General features: G+C 37.7%; 1 protein-coding gene across 1 annotated transcript; it reads right to left on the bottom strand.

Moving 5' to 3' along the window:
• Positions 1-5281: 5281 nt before the first annotated feature.
• On the bottom strand, positions 5282-6614 carry LOC117087891 (mitochondrial intermembrane space import and assembly protein 40). The gene has a single exon (XM_033218668.1). It carries the CDS (start codon positions 6543-6545, stop codon positions 6117-6119), a length of 429 nt encoding a protein of 142 aa, XP_033074559.1. The 5' UTR covers positions 6546-6614; the 3' UTR covers positions 5282-6116.
• Positions 6615-18526: the final 11912 nt, after the last annotated feature.

Below are 18526 nucleotides of genomic sequence, written 5' to 3'. Positions count from 1 at the left end.
TAAACCTGTGTTTAATCGTAGGAATCACCTCCATCTGACCCATGATTTTCAGCAAGTAAAATAAACTTCATGTATATCATTTTCTTCATCTTAAAAAGAAGTGATAATAATATCTGCCTGTTAGGATTGCAGTAAAGATTAATATACATTTGGACACTCTCATAAAGTGAGCACTGAAATGGCTGATTAATAAACATTAGCTTTGGCCAGGTGTGGTGGTGCATGCCTATAATCCCAGCATAGGAGGTTGAAGTGAAAGGATCACTTGAATCCAAGTGTTGGAGACCAGCCTGGGCAACATAGCAAGACCCCATTTCTACTAAAACAAACAAACAAAAAAAATAGCCAGGCATGGTGGTATGCACCTGTGATCCCAGCTCTTTGGGAGGCTGGAGTGGGAGGATCACTTGAGCCCAGGAGGTTGAAGCCACAGTGAGCTGTAATTGCACTGGTGCACTTCAGCTTGGGCAACAGAGCAAGACAATGTTTCAAAATAAACAAACAAATATTAATAAATAAATATTAGCTTAATCATTTTCGAACACACCTCCTCTTCAAGTAAACATTTGTAATATTAAAGAATATAGGAACCATTACAGAAAGTGCTTTTTAAATGAAAACATATACATGGGAGATATGTCTTTAAATAAGGAAAATGTGTGTGTGTATGTGTGTGTATATGAGCGTGCGCACGCGCGCGCATCCACCTCGCACCTGTGTGAAATATATATTTGGTCTTCGTTCCTGTTTTTTGGAAAAAACTCTCGGAATTTCCAGAATAAGTGTCTTCTTTATGCTAATTATATGACTGGTGGGTAGGGTTTCCTCAGTAACTTCAAGATGGGTGCTGGTCACCACAAAGACCAAGGGAGGACTAGAAGATTGGGACTTTCAGCTCCATCTCCCTAACCTTTGGGGAGAAGCCAGTGTCTGAAAGCTATGTGGACCACCAATGGCCAATGATTGAATCAATCATGCCTACATAATGAAGCCTCCATATAAATCTATAAGGACTGAGTTTAGGGAGCTTCCTTGTTGGCTACCAAAAACATGCAGCTGCCAGGAGGTGGTGTGCCTCAACTCCTGGGGACAGAAGTTCCTGTGCCCAGAACCCTTCCAGACCTCGTCTTATGTATTTTCTCATATGGATGTTCATTTGCATCCTTTAAAATATATTTGGTAATAAATGAGTAAATATGAGTAAAGTGTTACCCTGAGTTCTTTACCAAATTAATCAAACTCTAGAAGGGGATTAATGGAGCCCCAATTTATAGCCAGTCAATCAGAAGTTCTGGAAGCACAGACTTGCAACTGATATCTGAAGTGGGGAACGGTCTTGTGGGACTGAGCTTTCAACCTGTGGGATCTGGTGCTATGACCATGTAGATACTGTCAGAATTGAATTGAATTAGACACTCATCTGGTGCTCACTGCTGAACTAGTTACTTACATCACGAATAGGGTAAAACATCCCCACACATTTGATCACAGAAGCATTCTGTGTTATGATAGTACACTAGGAAAGATGCCAAGATTTTTTCCTAGAGACGGACAGAGAGAGAGAGAGAGAGTGTGTGTGTGTCAGAGAGAGAGAGAGAGAGGAAGAGAGAAAGGAAAGAAGAAGGAGGAGGAGGAGGAAGAAGAGGAAGAGGAGACATTTGATCTAGAATAAGTTGATAAGATCCCTTAATTATATTTGCCTAAGAATTCAGAAATAATAGCAGCAACTAATCCAATAAAGAAAGTATTTTTTCCCTATCCGTTCCATATTATTTAATAAAAATATTCCATATAGAAGGGAGAAGGTCATGTTCTCTACCTATAAAACATGCCCAAGGGACACAGAAGTTAACTAATATGGGTCTCTAAAATGCATGTTGTTGGTTTTAAAAGCTGTTTCCTAAGTTAACTAAAACAATTCTCTCATGAGCTGTTTTTAGTGAGATAGTCTGTAAACTGTTCAGCAAAGGAAGCTATTTCTATCTAGTTCTAAGTGAAAAGGCTATGGAGAAAGGAATCTGAGTAATTTAATATCAGCAAGAAAGATGGGGAATGAATAGATTTGTTTAAACCACAGCAGCAGCCCAGACAATCGCTGTGGGTAAAAATACTTCACAGCCTCACCAATGGTTTATGGAGAAAGAATTATGAATTCAACACTTCTCAAAGTGTGTTTCATGTAATGCTTTTTTAAAAAAGGGCCTCTATGATGAATACTTGGAAATACAGCACATTTTATATCTGGATATTTGCAATGTATGTTAGCATATGTAAAGCTCTGAAAAACATCCCTGTATTAAACATACATTATAACTGGAGGCTTTTTGTTTGTTTGTTTAGGTTATAGTTTGGGGTGAAAATGATACATTATCATCAGCCTTAAATTGGTAGTGATGGCAGATTACCTCCTTTTTCATTATACGCCTAAGATTTTTGAAAGCCTACTAATTCCCAGTAAGGAGAAGAATTCAGTGTGGCTCATTTCAATCACACTATAAAATCTATAATGAGATTGAAGATACTGTAGACTTTATAGTGAGATTGAAGGCACTATATTGAGACACTATAGACTCTATAGATGCTGAAGAGAGCCTTCTTGGAAAGTGGAGCCCAAAGGGAAGAAAATGAGTACATTTCTGACTCTCACAGCAGTCACGGTATTTGTTAAAGGTAAGTAGCCTATTCTCATAAAGACTTGTAGCATCACCCACTGAGGTTTAAAAACTTGTCAACTAACCACTATAGAGGCCAAGGTAAAAACTTCCCCTTTGACCCCTGGAGATGTGCTAAGAAATCAACTCAATACACGCAGCTTAATTGGAGAAAAGGCATACACATTTATTAATATTACACAGGGAGAATCACAGAACGATTGCCCCATATCCCAAAGGGGTGTAGATGCTTATATACACTCCTTCTTAGGGAATGGGGAAGTGTGGATGATTTTTAGGGAAATTCAATGGGCTTGGAGAACATACAAGGGCCTGGGACAAAGTCTGTTGAGCCAGCAGAGTGGACAACAATTTGTGACAGAAGTCTGTCCAGGTGTGTTGACAGATTTTAATATTTCTTCCTGTAACATGAGTTCAATTAATGAAAATTCAGGGAAGGAACCCGATGTAATTATTTTCTTCCTTGTCTGGTTTGGATTTGAAGTGGATAAGGAGCTGCAGAGAACTTAATCCTGTGTTTTGTGAGACACAGGGGATTGAGACAGGAGGTCGGGGAGAAGGTCAGAAAGATCTTGTGGCTTCTTCTTCATTTCAGCATGTCAAAGTACCATATTTGGGGGTATCAATTTCTGATCCCCAACACGGCCTAAGCTCTTTCCACTCCTTTCGTCAGTACTTCTAAAGGTCTATTTGCTGGCCTGGCATAATATGGCCAGTTTTATGTCTGTTGTCCTCTAGATTATGATGTTATGGGGATGTCTGTTGCATTGGGTCAGTACTGCAGAGTGCTGAAAACCTCACTGTGGGATCAGGGGGACCTCAGAAAGCCAGGGGCAGTTGAGTATTTCTGTTGGAACAGACGGAGCTACTTGGTCAAGTGGCAATGGACAGACTCCAGTATAAATCACAGTCCACTAAGAGCCGAAGATCCGACCATACCTTTGAAGTTGTTTCTGAATAGCTGGCTGAAGGGAGGAGACAGAAGCTGAGTGCTTCTTTGGGTACCACAGTGGAGCCCTTTCAGTGGTAATTAGAGGGAGATGGCAACATCACTTAAAGGGGCTTCATGAACAAAGGGCTGAATGATAAAAGTGTAGCTATTTGCACCCAGCACATTGAGTTCTCATGTCAAACTACTTCGGGTGCCAGCCAACCCTGGTACCACCACTCCACCTTGGAATCAGGTATCTTACACACCCAAAACATCCCCTCCCCACCATCATATTCACACATATGCACATTTCTTGTTCCCTGATGACCAAGCTCTGTAAGGTTATGTTTTAATCGTGTTATTATCTTAAAAAAATGAGGTTTTGACACGTTAACCTCAAGTAACTGAAGCCAACTAAACTTATGCTTAAATATTAAAGAAAAGCCATTCAACTTTTTATTTGCAAAAGCAGGAAAACAGGAAGTATATTTCAAGGTTATTTTATGTTCTTGCCTATCTGTGATGCTTTGCTAACTCCTCTAGCTAAGAAAGATAAAAAGCAATTCAGTCTAGCATTTCATTTCAGGACCCCCCACATTAGAGTTTAATTATATTTAAACTGGAGTTTTCCAAACTTATTTGGCCCATTTAATATTACCTCAAAATGGGGTTCTGCAGAGCAGAATCTTTTAAGTGCTTGACTGCAAGGTGCATTATTTGGTATTTGCATCTTATAAAACTATGTAAAGTAGAAAAATGAGAAAAGATAGCTAAACTTCCCCATGCCTCATTTCCCCCATCTCCTAAATTGAATTAATAGAATCTGTCATGGTCTTTTCTGTCTGTGACCTTGGGGAGGTTCAAGTAGAGATGACGTGTAAAAAAGTTTTTATATTTTGTATATTCAGTTACTGCTTCAGACAGGGAAGTTAAGTTAAAGAAAAGGTGCATTCTCTTTGTAAAGTTTTATTTAATACTTATCAAATCCTGAGTAATTATTCAGCTTTCTATCAGCATGATTTTGTCAGGGAAATTGAGGTAGAGTATATTTGCATGCTCAACCCAAACTCATAGTCATTAAAGGACAAATTGATATAAGAAATTAGATGATCTCCTAAGGCTATTAGTGAATTCCAAGAGCCGGTATAATTTGAAGTATGTCCAAAACTGAAAACAAAAACAAAAATGAACAGATTTGTCAAAGCAATCCTTTAAGAATTTTGTTGTTTACCTAGTTTTGCCACTCTCCATCACACTACTCCCTTTAAGTGGCAGAACTGTGACCACAAAAACATTTATTTATCCAGATCTCTACACATAAAGTAGCTTGGTGAACTCAAATCTTGAGATTTTTCATGTATACGATCTATGCTGCATGCCCTAAAACACTGCTCTTGCTTCAAAATCCCTAATAGTATTGGGGAGGATATGAATGTATTTTCCTTGCAGTAGAAAACAATTTATGGATTGAAATTAATAATCATGTTATTTAATAATCATAACGTTTTCCTCTTCAGAATGTAGCCTGGGTACTGAAACACAGCTTTGAGTGATCAAACTTCCTGACAATGAATTCAAGCAGCAGGGGCATTTTTGTTACTCAAATAAGTGCTTGATTACATGGACCTCTGTACATATTTTATTAAGATCCAATGCATTGCCCTTTGGCTCACATTTCTTTTTTTTTTTTTTTTTAGAAATCATGTTTCCTTTTAATTGAATACTTAATTCACAATGTTTCCTCTCTTCCTGCTACTCTGGTTATAATTAGGTCCCCACCTCGCAAGAACATTGCACCTGGCCAGATTGAGAGCCAATGTGAACATGAGCCCCAAACCAGGGCTTTCGGAATAACAAGGAACAGCCAAGCCAGCCTCTCCCTTCACTTAGAAAGAGATTATGAAGGGGAGGGTCCAAATCTTCATCGTCCAAACACAGAAAACCAGGAGCTCCACACCATCATGGAAACCAAAATGTATCAGGAATGAAGTACAGTACCCCTTCACATACTCAAGGTCAAGATGGGTTTGCAGAAATCGTATCTGACCATCTGGCCTCTGCTAGTAGATATGGCCCCACCCCAGCATTTTTAAGAGAAGATGTTTTTGTTTCTATACTTGTATTATTTTCCCCAAGGGGTATAAAATCTACCAAAAGGAATATAATGAATCAGAATAAATCAGCTCACTCACAAAAAACGTTCTTGGGTAATGGTTTTAAGTTGCTGAGCTTATTCAGCACGTTATTTAAAAGTGGCAAAACTCAGGGCAATCTGAGAAGAGAATTCAAAAGTGGCAGCTACAGGTTTGGGTAGGACACACATACATACAACCCCCATTTTTTTCAGTGTATATGTCAAGAGGTCAAGACCCCTGATCATCAAAATAAGTTATTTTGTGTATTACAGTGCACAGGACAACAGAGGGAAAGACACTTTCTTGGAAGGTGACAACAAGGCCTTTTGCAAAAGGTCCACTCCAAAAGGACTGGAGCCCAGTGCCTTGTGGCCTTCATTAACTTGACCCCTCCTCTTCTTTGGTTGCAGTGGCCTCAGTGGGAGCTGTTTCTTCTGCTTGTTCTGCTGGCTGCTTCTCCCTTTCCTCTTCCTCATCCTCATCCTCTTGGGGATAGAGGTCTGGGTATTTCTGCATGCATTCCTGCATGGCCCGGAACTGGTCTACACAGTCTGACCCCTTGATCTCCTCTGTGCTATAGTGGAAGCAGGAAAAGGCTGACTTGAATTGTTCCCCACAGGGGCCGCTGGCCATTCCCCCGAGGCATGGGCAGTTCCAGTTAATGTTTCCATTTGGCAGTATCAGTCCGTGCTCCTCGTATGGATCATTGGGGTCATCGGCCACCAGTTCTGCGTTGCTTGGAGTTTCATGATCTTCTTTGGTTACAAATATGATTCGATCCTTCCCTTCCTGCCGGCAATAGGACATGGCTGCAGCCCGTCCCTGAGACCTTGCAGAAGCGGCGGTGGCGGCAGCTGCAGCTTTACGCCGTGACCTCCTCCTTGGCTCACATTTCAACAAACCAACTTTAAGTTTGCAGTTGTTGCTTTTAAAGGATAGAACACAATGGATTTTAAATAAACATTTCCTTAATCTAAAGTTTTATTCAGTTACTTTTCTAGAGAAGAACAAGCAAAGAAAAATTGTGGAGGACAAAGAGCTCTGAAGATAAAGGTTTTCTGACTTAGAATAAAGCTCCTCCAAAGGCCTGAACTTGCTTAGTTAAGATTATGGGAGATGCCCACCATGAGGACCTCGTTTACCCATTCATTTCATAACAAGCACCATCCTCTGTATTCACTTTCAAAATTGTAGATAACTCTAAGTTCAAAACTGGAAAAATTGTGGAAACCATTTATGGCAATGACAACATGCTGATTCTTCACAATTGCAGCATCACCCGGGAAGGTTAGGTCCTGGAATCATATACCAGCATACCTCGTTTCATTGCACTTCACAGACATTATGTTTTTAACAAATTGAAGTTGGGTGGCAACAAACCAATCTGCATCAAGCAGGTCGATTAGCAACATTTTTCTAACAGTGAGTGTTCACTTCATGTCTCTGTGCCATATTTTGGTAATCCTTGCAACGTTTCAGACTTTTTCAGTATTATTTCATCTGTTTTGGTGAACTGTGACTAGTGATCTTTGATGTTACTATTGTACTAGTTTTGGGGCACCATGAGCTGCTCCCACATAAGATGGCAAGGTTGATCAATAAACATTGTGTGTTCCGACTGCTCCACTAACCAGTCATTCCCCTTCTCTCTCACTCTTCTTAGCCCTCCTTATTCCTTGAGACAAAATAGGATTAAAATGAGGCCAATTAATAATTTTGTAGTGGCCTGTACATATTCAAGTGTAAGGAAGTGTCACATGTCTCTCACTTTAAATCAAAAACTAGAAATGATTTAGCTTGGTGAGGAAGGCACCTAAAGCTGAAATAGGCTGAAAGCTAGGCTTCTTGTGCCAAAGAGTTAGCCAAGTTGTGTATGCAAAGGAAAAGATCTTAAAGGAAATTAAAAGTTCTATTGCAGTGAATATGCAAATTATAGAAAAGCAAAACAGACTCATTGCTAATATGGATAAAGTGAGTGGTCTGGATGGAAGCTCAAACTGGCCACAACATTCCCTGCAAAGGTTAACCTACAAATAAGATTACAAAGTGAATTTTAGCTCAAGTTGAGTTTAGTAAGCCAAGCCCTAATTTCCTGTAATTTTCTAAGGGCTGAGAGAGGTGAGGATGCTGCAGAAGTAAAGTCTGAAGCTAGCAAAGGTTGGTTCGTTCATTTTAAGAAAACAAGTCATCTCCGTAGCATAAAAGTGCAAGGTGAAGTAGCAAGTGCTGAGCTAGAGGCAACAGCAAGTTTTCCAGAAGATCTAGCTGAGATTTAGCAAGAGACTTTGCATCAAAATAAAACAGCCTTCCGTTGAAAGAAAACATCATCTTCTTTCAGATCTAGAGGGAAGAAGTCAATGCTTGGCTTTAAAGTTTGAAAGGACAGGCTGATTCTCTGTTACATGTCAGTCAGTACAGTTGGTGACTTTAGGTTGAAGCCAATGACCATTTATCATTTTGAAAATTCGAGGGCCCTTAAGAATTATACTAAATTTACTCTGCCAGTGCTCTATAAATAGAACAATAAAACCTGCATGACAGCACATCTGTCTGCAGGACGGTTTGCTGAATATTTGAAGCCCACTGTAGAGACCTACTGCTCAGAAAAAAAATTCCTTCAAAATATTATTGCACGTTGATAATGCACCTGGTCACCCAAGAGCTCTGATGGAGATATACAAAGAGATTAATGCCGTTTTCATATTTGCTAACACAACTTCCATTTTGCAGCTCATGAATTAGAGTAATTTCGGTTTTCAAGTCTCATTATTAAAGAAAGACATTTCTTCAGGCTATAGTCATCATAGAGAGTGCTTCCTCTGATGGATCTGAGCAAAGTCAATTGAAAATCTTGTGGAAAGGATTCTCTATTCTAAATGCTATTAGGAGCACTTCTGAATCATGGAAGAAAGTTGATATACCAATAATAAGAGATGTTTGGACAAAGTTGATTCCAATCCTCATGGATGACTTTAAGGGGTTCAAGACTTCAGTGGAGGAAGTAACTGCAAATGTGTGGAACTATTAAGAGAACTAGAATCAGAGGTGGACTCTGAAGATATGACTAAATTGCTGCAAGCTCATAATCAATCCAATATGAATGGATAAGGAATGGCTACATATGAATGAGCTGAGAAAGTGGTTTCTTGAGATGGAAGCTACTCCCAGTGAAGATGTTGGGAACATTGTTGAAATAACTAGGTAGAATATTACATAAACTTAGTTGATCATGTAGTGGCAGGGCTTTGAAAACAATGATTTTGATTTTGAAAGAAGTTATATCATGGTAACATGCTATCAAACAGCATCACACACTGCAAATAAATATTGTGTGAAAGGAAGAGTGGATCAATGTGGAAAGCATCATTGCAGTCTTATTTTAAGAAATTGCCACAGCCACCACAACCTTCAGCAACCACCACCCTGATTAGTCAGCAGCCATCAACATTTAGGTATTAACTTCTACCAGCAAAAAGATATGACTTGCTGAAAGCTCAGATAATTATTAACATTTTTTTAGTAGCCACATATCTTTACATTAAGGTATATACTTTGTTTTTTAAACGTGATGCTATTGCACACCCAATAGACCCAGTAAACAGGAAACGTAACTTTTATATGTACTGGGAAACCAAAAAAAATTGATGAGGTGCATTATTGTAAGATTTGCTTTATTGTGGTGGTCCGGAATCAAAGCTACAATATCTCCAAGATCTGCCTATAATCTTGAGTTTATATTTTAACCGCATTACCTCTTAGCTGTGTAACATTGAAGTTTGTAGGTGCTGACTACTTTTTCTACTCTCGTTTATAATGTAGAAAATAATAAGACCACATACAGTTGTTTTACATTCAAATGATATATTATACACAATGAAATTAGCACAGTGCCCAGTAAAGTGTAGGTATGATTATCCTCATTAGGTTTTCAACCTCACTAAAATGTCACTTTCTGTGTAATTGTACATGAAAGAAAAAACATTTCACAAAATTCAGATTCTGAATAAGTCACACTGTACATAAATTTTGTAAATACTCTATGTTATATTCTCCTGAAATTATGAAATTTTAGGGTCTGAATTTACTGTTTACATTTTTTCAGCCTTAACTTGGTATTGACGAGTTTCTTTAATTGAAATAGCTATTTTAATTTCAAAATAGCAAAGCATTTGCTTTTTCCCAAAATAGAAGATGCAAGAGTATTTTTTAAGTTCATGAGATGAGAAGCAATATGAAAAACATTCCATTTTCCCTTACTCTCTGACTTTAAGGTATAGACCATTCAGTTTATAATAAATGTCATCCTCTGTGTTGGGATTTATGACAAGAGAGTACCCCTACTTATAAAGGAACTACTGTTATTTTCAGACAAAGCTTTAAAAGGTGAAACAGGCACTCCAGCAATTTATCTGACTTGATAAATTTTCATTATTTGGAAATGTGTGCTTAAAATTATGGCCCTTTACTTGAAAATTCCCATTTTCCTAGAGATTACTCTCATTTTACTTCAAGAATGACATCTCGCCCCACAGAATTCTATCTTCCTTAAGAAAACATTCTGTCTCTTTCTGAGTTTCTTGAAATTTGTAACTCAAATTTCCCTAATTATCTCTGCCTATTGACTCATATAAACTCTACCATGAAGCATAGCATCTGTTAAAGGGAAGTGATCAGTGGGCTGGGCTAGAGAACTATCCAGGCTATTGTATTTGATTTCCCAAATGTTAAGAGTATATTTGACATTAACATGGTACAGTCCTTTCTTCTCAAGTCCCTATCTCTGTGTTCAATCAGTCTAGGAGGAGACATGAAAGATCTGAGCAGGGTCAATTCTCTCATTTGAGTGTTTGACAGCAAAATGGTACTGAGACTCCTCATTGTTTCAAAGACCACAGTTTTGTTAACAAGGAAAGATCAAACAATAATTTGAGATTCTAGTCAAGAGGTTTGGACTCAAGTCAGAACCTGGGGGAAGAGAAAGAAATCAGGGTACCTGGATTGCAAGGAGTAAACAAAAGCAAATACAACTGCAAAGAAAGGAAAGATGATAGAGGATAGGTAGCAGCTTATTGTGTAAATATTCCTTTTAGCCAGAAATATTTTACCCCTTGGTTGAGACACAGATCCTACTTACGGATTTTTCATTGTTGATCAGGAATAATTCAAGTTATGTATGGCGGTGACATTCATAGTACTTGTAATTATTTAGAATGTAGGTATCAATTCTCATCATTGCGAAGAGTCATTTTAGCAACATATAAACATTCTAATAATATACAATTATTAAAGCAATGTGAATAAACTCTTTCTTTTCATAATAGTTTTTCGCTACTCATTTTTTCTATGCTTCTGCAAGGCTATCATGTTGAGAAAGAATAAAGGGTATAGTATTTAAATGATTGATTAACCTGTTCTTATCTTAAATGTTTCATATTTTGGTTGTTATTTTTCTTGGTTGTTACCATTTGTGTTGAGTAGCACAAGTTAGTCTGTATCAAAACGAGGAATACAACTCATTCTCTGTAGCTACAAAAAATATAGTGAATATCTTAGAGACGGTGCATGGATCATGTATTTTAAATAGTAAGATTCCTAGAACAGTATACATAACTATCATGTCTTTGGACCTCTTAATTTTAGTCTCTATTGTTTTTTTTTCTTGTGATCTAACCGTAAGCACTTACAACCCCCTAGTATTCAAGACATCTATGTTAATGACTTCTATTTTCCTACATCTCCAAGCTAAAATTCCTGTTACCATTCACAATTGTATCCTTTCCTAATGCAGCACAGACAGGTAAGGCTACAATCAGCAGTTCGGATCTCAAATAAGGCTTTTCATTGTGATGTAGTGTCTGGTGTGGTGGGAGAGATCCTTGAACACCTGCATGCCTTCCAATCATGACTTTTCTATTTATCTCCCCAACATCCATTTGATTAAACCTAGTGTTCCCCTTTCTGCTTTGAACATTCTTTATTCTGGGTCATGCTCAGCTGCTTTGAATGGGAGTCTAACTTTGGATTTGCCATTAAAAGTTTCTGGAGTGATCTCTGTATCTTCTTTCACTATTCTTTGGCTGAGATGTTACAAATCATCTTAGATCTTCTGCTGCACAGATGGATCTTATAAAGAGTCTGAGCTGGAGAAATAGGTAGAGACAAGACTACGCCATCTTTATAGAATTTGCTAAAGGGACAATCCATAAGAAAGCAGTCACATAGTTTGGATGTCATATTAGACCAAACTACTACTGTTATGAATTAAAAAGCCTGTCAAATAAGAAAAAGGCTCAGTGGGCATCCACAGTCCTGCACATTCAGCACTCCTCCCTCAGTCTCTGGAAATAGTATTCCATTTTAATAAAACTGTCACCCTTCCCACCCCACATTTGAGAATCTGCAGCTATGGTTTAATCTTGGAATAATTATATTGATTCATTTTTCAGCAAGTGGAGTTCTGGTTCCACAAAAATAATAAAGGGGAACTTATTTATTATTATTATTATTATTATTATTATTTCACTCATTTTTTTTGAGAGGGAATCTTGCTCTGTCACCCAGGCTGGGGTGCAGTGGCCAGATCTCAGCTCACTGCAAGCTCCGCCTCCCGGGTTTACGCCATTCTCCTGCCTCAAGCTCCCGAGTAGCTGGGACTACAGGTGCCCGCCACCTCGCCCGGCTAGTTTTTTGTACTTTTCAGTAGAGACGGGGTTTCACCATGTTAGCCAGGATGGTCTCGCTCTCCTGACCTCGTAATCCGCCCGTCTCGGCCTCCCAAAGTGCTGGGATTACAGGCTTGAGCCACCGCGCCCGGCCTATTATTTTACTCATAAAAGAGTATCCTGTGTCCTCTGAGTTCTCCAAGAACCCCTCCAGACATAGTTCCCACCCACCATCCCCACCCCGAATAAATACTCCCCTATTTAGTAACAATGTATCATATTCTATTTTGCAGTGTGTATAAATGCATCTTCCTTGGGCACATGTCCCCAGAGAAATGGCAAATATTGGCGGGCGAAGATTGGGAGGCACATCTTTATATTTTTCTACAGCATTATATGTATAGCCAGGCCCCATCATATTATTAACGATATGAATTTAAGGAAAAGCTTACTTTTACTTTAGGTCTCCAAATTAGATTTGTAATTGTCACGTAAATTATGCTTCCTACTGGAAAACATTACATTTTCTTTTCTTTCTCAGAAAACAATTAGTCATTAAGAATATCAAACCCCCAAGGGCAGGAAAAAATTATTTAAACCTCACCACATGTGGTTTGAAACAGGATTTTCTGACTGAGGAGACTAATCAGGCACACTGAATGTTCTAAATGTATTTTCTATTAAACAGGGACTGCTGTAAGGCCAACTGCTTCACACCCGTGTCTTTAGGCTCATTAATTAACTAGCTGCTGTGCAAAATTCATTCTAAAGAAATAAGTTAACTCAAGATAATCCAAAAATAAATTACCTTTAGGACTACAGCCAGTATCTTTACCATGTGTCTACATTGTAAACTGGTAGTAAAACTGTAAAGTTAGTGTTTTGTAAAGGGGATAATTATGAACGAGAATGTGTGTCTTCTAGAACGTTGACTTCATGTACATAGATTTTACCTTCTTGTTTGAACTTTCTGGTTAGTTCAATCAAATTTTCCAAGTTTTTTTTTTGTTTGTTTCAATTGATGATTAATTCATTTAGAATTTTGAATTTAATTAGGCAATATGAATTTGAACAATTTCAAAGAAAAACATAAACAGAACCTGAGATTTTCTTTATATTTCTCCTTGTGCAATATTCTAGTTCTTACATAGTTTTCTAACCTTTTTCATTATAAATCCTCAGTTGGGTTTGCTAGCAAACATTCCTTCTCATACAGACATATACATACAGAAACCAATTCTTATGTCAAATCTGATCAGAATAGGACATTCAGCAGTAGTCTTTTTCTTATCATCTAGCATATTTGAAAACTAAGGTTACTGTACCCATGTGTCCATTGGCAGAACTGGGATCCTTTGCCCAAGGGATCTGTCTTACTGCTTGTGTGATTCCAAAGTCATAGCATCTATTCTCTTTCTCCACCCTCCATATTATTTTAATCTATAATGTTTCTTGATCCTGGGATCATGCCCTAAACTCTCTTGTCTGACTTTGGTAACTGAAATTTTAATAGCTCTTATCAGAGTCCTGTTCTGGCGTGCTCATTTGTGTTTGTGTGTGTGCATGAGAGAGAAAGATTATGAGATCAGAGACTGAATTTGACTCCTTTTTGTTCAGTCATTCCTGGAGTCTCACTAGGAGAGAATCTAAGACCTATATGCTGGAACTTGGTGTTGGTATGTTCAGATGATATCTGTAATAAAGCAAGCAGTATGTTCGTGCTATTTCTGTGAACTCAAACAGCTGCCAACATGCATGGCTGCATTTACAAGGCTACTACCTACAGTTGTGTGTATTATATATCTATGAGAATCAATGTGTCAGCTAGCCTTGAAATCACCATATTTCCTTTCCTTGGACCACAGTTGCTAATACTGAGGCCATTTAAAATCACACGATTGAACAGAAAGAAAAACAAAGTCACAACAGCACATGTAGATGCAATAGCTGATGGAATGCACCTTCCGGGCAGGTGGGATTTTTTTCTCATTCTTTGTCTCTACACTGGCATTTAACTGTCCTAGACACAGAGGTATGAATGAATCACCATCACCGTGTGTTATCTGCCCAAGAAATGTCTGAGCTGCTTTACATACATTAATTTCTTTATATTAGACTCTATGAAGCATTATGTTGCATGTTTTTGCATGTATTATCTCATTTATCTGGAAATGTACAAAGCCTGAATGGTAGAAAATCTTGCTCCCCAGACTTAATGTGTATTTTAAATGGGTCACTACTACTGTGAGGAGTACCAAAATGGAGACGGAATGACAGAAAGGCAAATGTTCACTCATACACCATAAACAATGACATTTTGGGCAGCAAAAGGCTGCTTATATGATGGTGGTCCCATGAAAGTATAATGGAGCTGAAAAATGTCTATTGCCTAGTGATGTTGTGGCCTTACTGTCATAGCACAATGCATTGTTCACATGTTTCTGGTGATGCTGGTGTAAACAAACCTACTGCACTGCCAGTCATATAAAAGTCTAGCACATGCAGTTATGTACAGTACATAATACTTGGTAATTATAATAAATTGCTATGTCACTCATTTATGTATTTACTGTACTGTACATTTTATCATTATTTTAGAGTGTATTCTTTCTACTTATAAAAAAATGTTAACTGTCAAACATCCTTAGGCAGGTCTTTCAGGAGGTATGCCAGAAGAAGACATTGTTATCATAGGAGATGACAGCTCCATGTATGATATTGTCCCTGAAGACCTTCCAGTGGGAGAAGATGTGGGGATGAAAGACAGTGATATGGATGATCCTGATCCTGTGGAGAACTAGGCTCATGTTGTCTTAGTTTTTCAGAAAAACTTTGAAAAGTTAAAAAAAAAAAAGCTTTTAGAATAAGGATCTAAAGGAAGAAAATATCTTTGTACGGCTGTACAATGTGTGTTTTAAGCTGTGTCATTACAAAAGAGTCAAAAAAGTTAAAGCAAAGTTTATAAAGTAAAAAAGTTACAGTAAGCTAAGGTTAATTTATTATTCAAGAAAAAAATATATATATATAGTTTGGCTCTTGTTGCCCAGGCTGGAGTGCAATGGCATGATCCCGGCTCACTGCGACATCTGCCTTCCAGGTTCAAGCAATTCTCTTACCTCAGCCTCCTGAGTAGCTGGGATTACAGGCATGGCCCCCACCCCTGGCTAATTTTTTGTGTCTTTAGTAGAGACGGAGGTTCTCCATGTTCGTCAGGCTGGTCTCGAACTCCCGACCTCAGGTGATCCACCTGCCACAGCCTCCCAAACTGCTGGGATTACAGGTGTGAGCCACGGCGCCCGGCCCCAGAAATAAAAATGTTTTGAAATAAATGTGTAGCCAAAGTGTACAGTGTTTATAATGTCTACAGTCACGTACCATAAATGTCCTAGGTCTTCAATTATGACTCACCTGGAGCAACTTCCAGTCCTGCAAGCTCCATTTGTAGTTAGTGCCTTATGCTGCAAGTCTATCATTTTTTATCTTTTATTTCCTATTTTTACTGCATCTTTTCTATGTTTAGATGCACAAATACCATTGTGTTATAATTACTTACAGTATTCAGTACAGTAGCATGTTGTACAGGTTTGTAGCCTAGAAGCAATAGACTATACCAGATAGCCTAGGTGTGCAGTAGGCTTGCAGTAGGCTGTACCCTCTCCGTTTGTGTTAGTACACTCTGTGATGTTTGTACAATGACAAAAATGCCTAACAATGCATTTTTCAGAACGTATTTTCATCAAGTGATATATGACTGTATTTGGGGTACAGGAAAGAGCCAGAAAGCTTGAGAATAAGGGGGAGAAAAAGATAAGCAATTTTGAAAGCAAGTGCTAATTTTTTCTTACTTTTCCAGATGGGTTTAAACAAACCTAAGATTAATATGCTTAGATTAAAATGTTTTATTCATATGAAGAATATGTGAAAATTTACTCTTAATTATTGCTCATCTAAATAATCTAAGACAAAAGTAAGTAAAATCAAGAAAATAATATATTCTACATGAATATTGGCCTAACTCCTGGTGATATGTGGGTGCATGTATGTGTGGGTGCATGTATGTGTGTGTGCATGTGTGTATGTATGTGTGTACACACAATATGTGCTACATATAATTTAGTTTTTATATTTAAGATATTTCACAAGTCTATCAGAAAAAGATTTCAATAGTAGCTTTTATATATATTTGGAGAGTGATAATGTCCCCTTTTTCACCCCAAATTCTTCAGTGGCTCCCAACTGAAAGTATTAAAGCTTCAAAATCTGTCCTACCGAGTTTTTCATGTTCTGCTCCCTGGCTATTTATCCAGCCTCATCTACTTCTCGTGGACCTCATCTCAAACACCAGTATTTGGCAATGCTGATCCATTTCTAGATAATTAAATATACTGAAATCCACCTGTCTACCCACACACACACTTTTAATTTTTTCAGCCTAAAATTACTTTTTCTTTCTTGCACAATTGGAAAATCTCTTCCAATTTTTCAAGTACTCAAAATACTACTTCTACTTGAAATCCGTCCTTGATAACATCAAAATGATTGAGGTTATTATATGTTTACAGTACACAGCAGGTCCATTTCAATCAATTACCTGTTGCACAGTGGTTACAATATTTGCAAGTTTTTCTATTAAAGCTCAATTGTGAAGCATGAACACCACCTTCCTACCTTCCTACAGTGTCTCATTCTGTCCCTGGTATAAGTGCTTCCTGACTTATTAATTATCTAAACAAATGAAGAATGTATGTATGTATGTATATATGTATGTATGTATGGTGTGAATGGGTGGATGGGAGATGGGTGAATGGATAGATTGATGGATGAGTGGATGGGTGCATAAATAAATCAAGAAAAGAAGTGGATGGATGAGTAGGTAGATGGAGGGTTTGCATTTATAAAGCAAATTAATCTTTCTAGTAAGAGAGTTTTTTATGTAAGATAACTGTATTTGTTATCAAGAATACATGAATCTATAGTATAGTTATAAAATTTCTGTGTTCACATTGCAAAAATCATAGATTTCATAATTATGAGAAAGAAAAGAAGAAACAAGTATGGGAGTATTTTCTCTGTCGTAACAATCCCTTGTAATTAAACTTAATGCTGGACAATTCTATCATCCTGGAAAAGAAGTTATTGGACACAAATTTTAATTTTAAATTATTTTATCTTTTTCTATAACTGAACTGACAGCATCTCCTCACCAAAAGTCTTTTTAAAGTAGTATCCTAAAAACTGTTAAATAACATATGGTTCTTTTCTTGGAACTGGTAATAGATCTTAAAAATGCAATCGATAAGTGAAAATTATGGTAGAGATATTCATTTCAATAATGAAAATATACACTGAAAATAGGTTCTTTATTTTCTCATGCACTTTTTTCTCTCTCAAAAAATATTGTTTTATTGCCTTTTTTAAAAAAGTGCTCATTTTTCCTATGATTCTTAATGAATTTGCTTTGAAAAAGTCTTTTTTAAAAAAAATTCTAGTTGTTTGCAATAATTACACACAGAAAACTGATGTGAAGGTCACTCTCTAACATGTGGAAATGGAAACAGAGATTCCTGTTAATAAGGATAACAGAGATGAAGCAAAATCTACTTTGTAAGCAGGTATTTGATGGTAGTGAGGGTGCAGGAGAAGATTAGAATGCAGAAACAGGGCAGGGTATGAGGGCATAGACAAAAAGGGGTGAAGAGATTCTAAATCTGAATGCCTTACCAAAAGTAAAAACAAGGCAATCTCCAACACCACTGCTGTGGGCAAAGCAGAAAATATTTGCTAAATATGCTATCCTCCAAAATGACTCTTTCCTTTAAAATAGATGAGCTACATCTGCAGTGATAACAATGAATATCCAGGAGATTTGGGTCTGCTGCAGACTGTCATGCTGATGTGTAGAGCATCAGTCAACCGTCTTGCAGCAGATTCGAAGTAACACCCCACCCATTTTTCTTCTTCAGTCCATGACTTTATCCAAGGCCCGAGGCAAGCCCAGATTCCCAGTCACTAACAGAGGTGTTTGTCACTCTGCCTCTAGCCCAGCAGCTGTTGTTTAGTGATAGATCAGTGAAGCAAAACATTATGCAGTGATGAAAAATAGATCTTGAGTCATCACTTGCGTTC

This window comes from Trachypithecus francoisi, unplaced genomic scaffold, assembly GCF_009764315.1.
Source record: "Trachypithecus francoisi isolate TF-2019V2 unplaced genomic scaffold, Tfra_2.0 Lachesis_group10, whole genome shotgun sequence".
Classification (NCBI taxonomy): domain Eukaryota; kingdom Metazoa; phylum Chordata; class Mammalia; order Primates; family Cercopithecidae; genus Trachypithecus; species Trachypithecus francoisi.
This window is presented reverse-complemented; position numbering and strand designations above follow the sequence as displayed.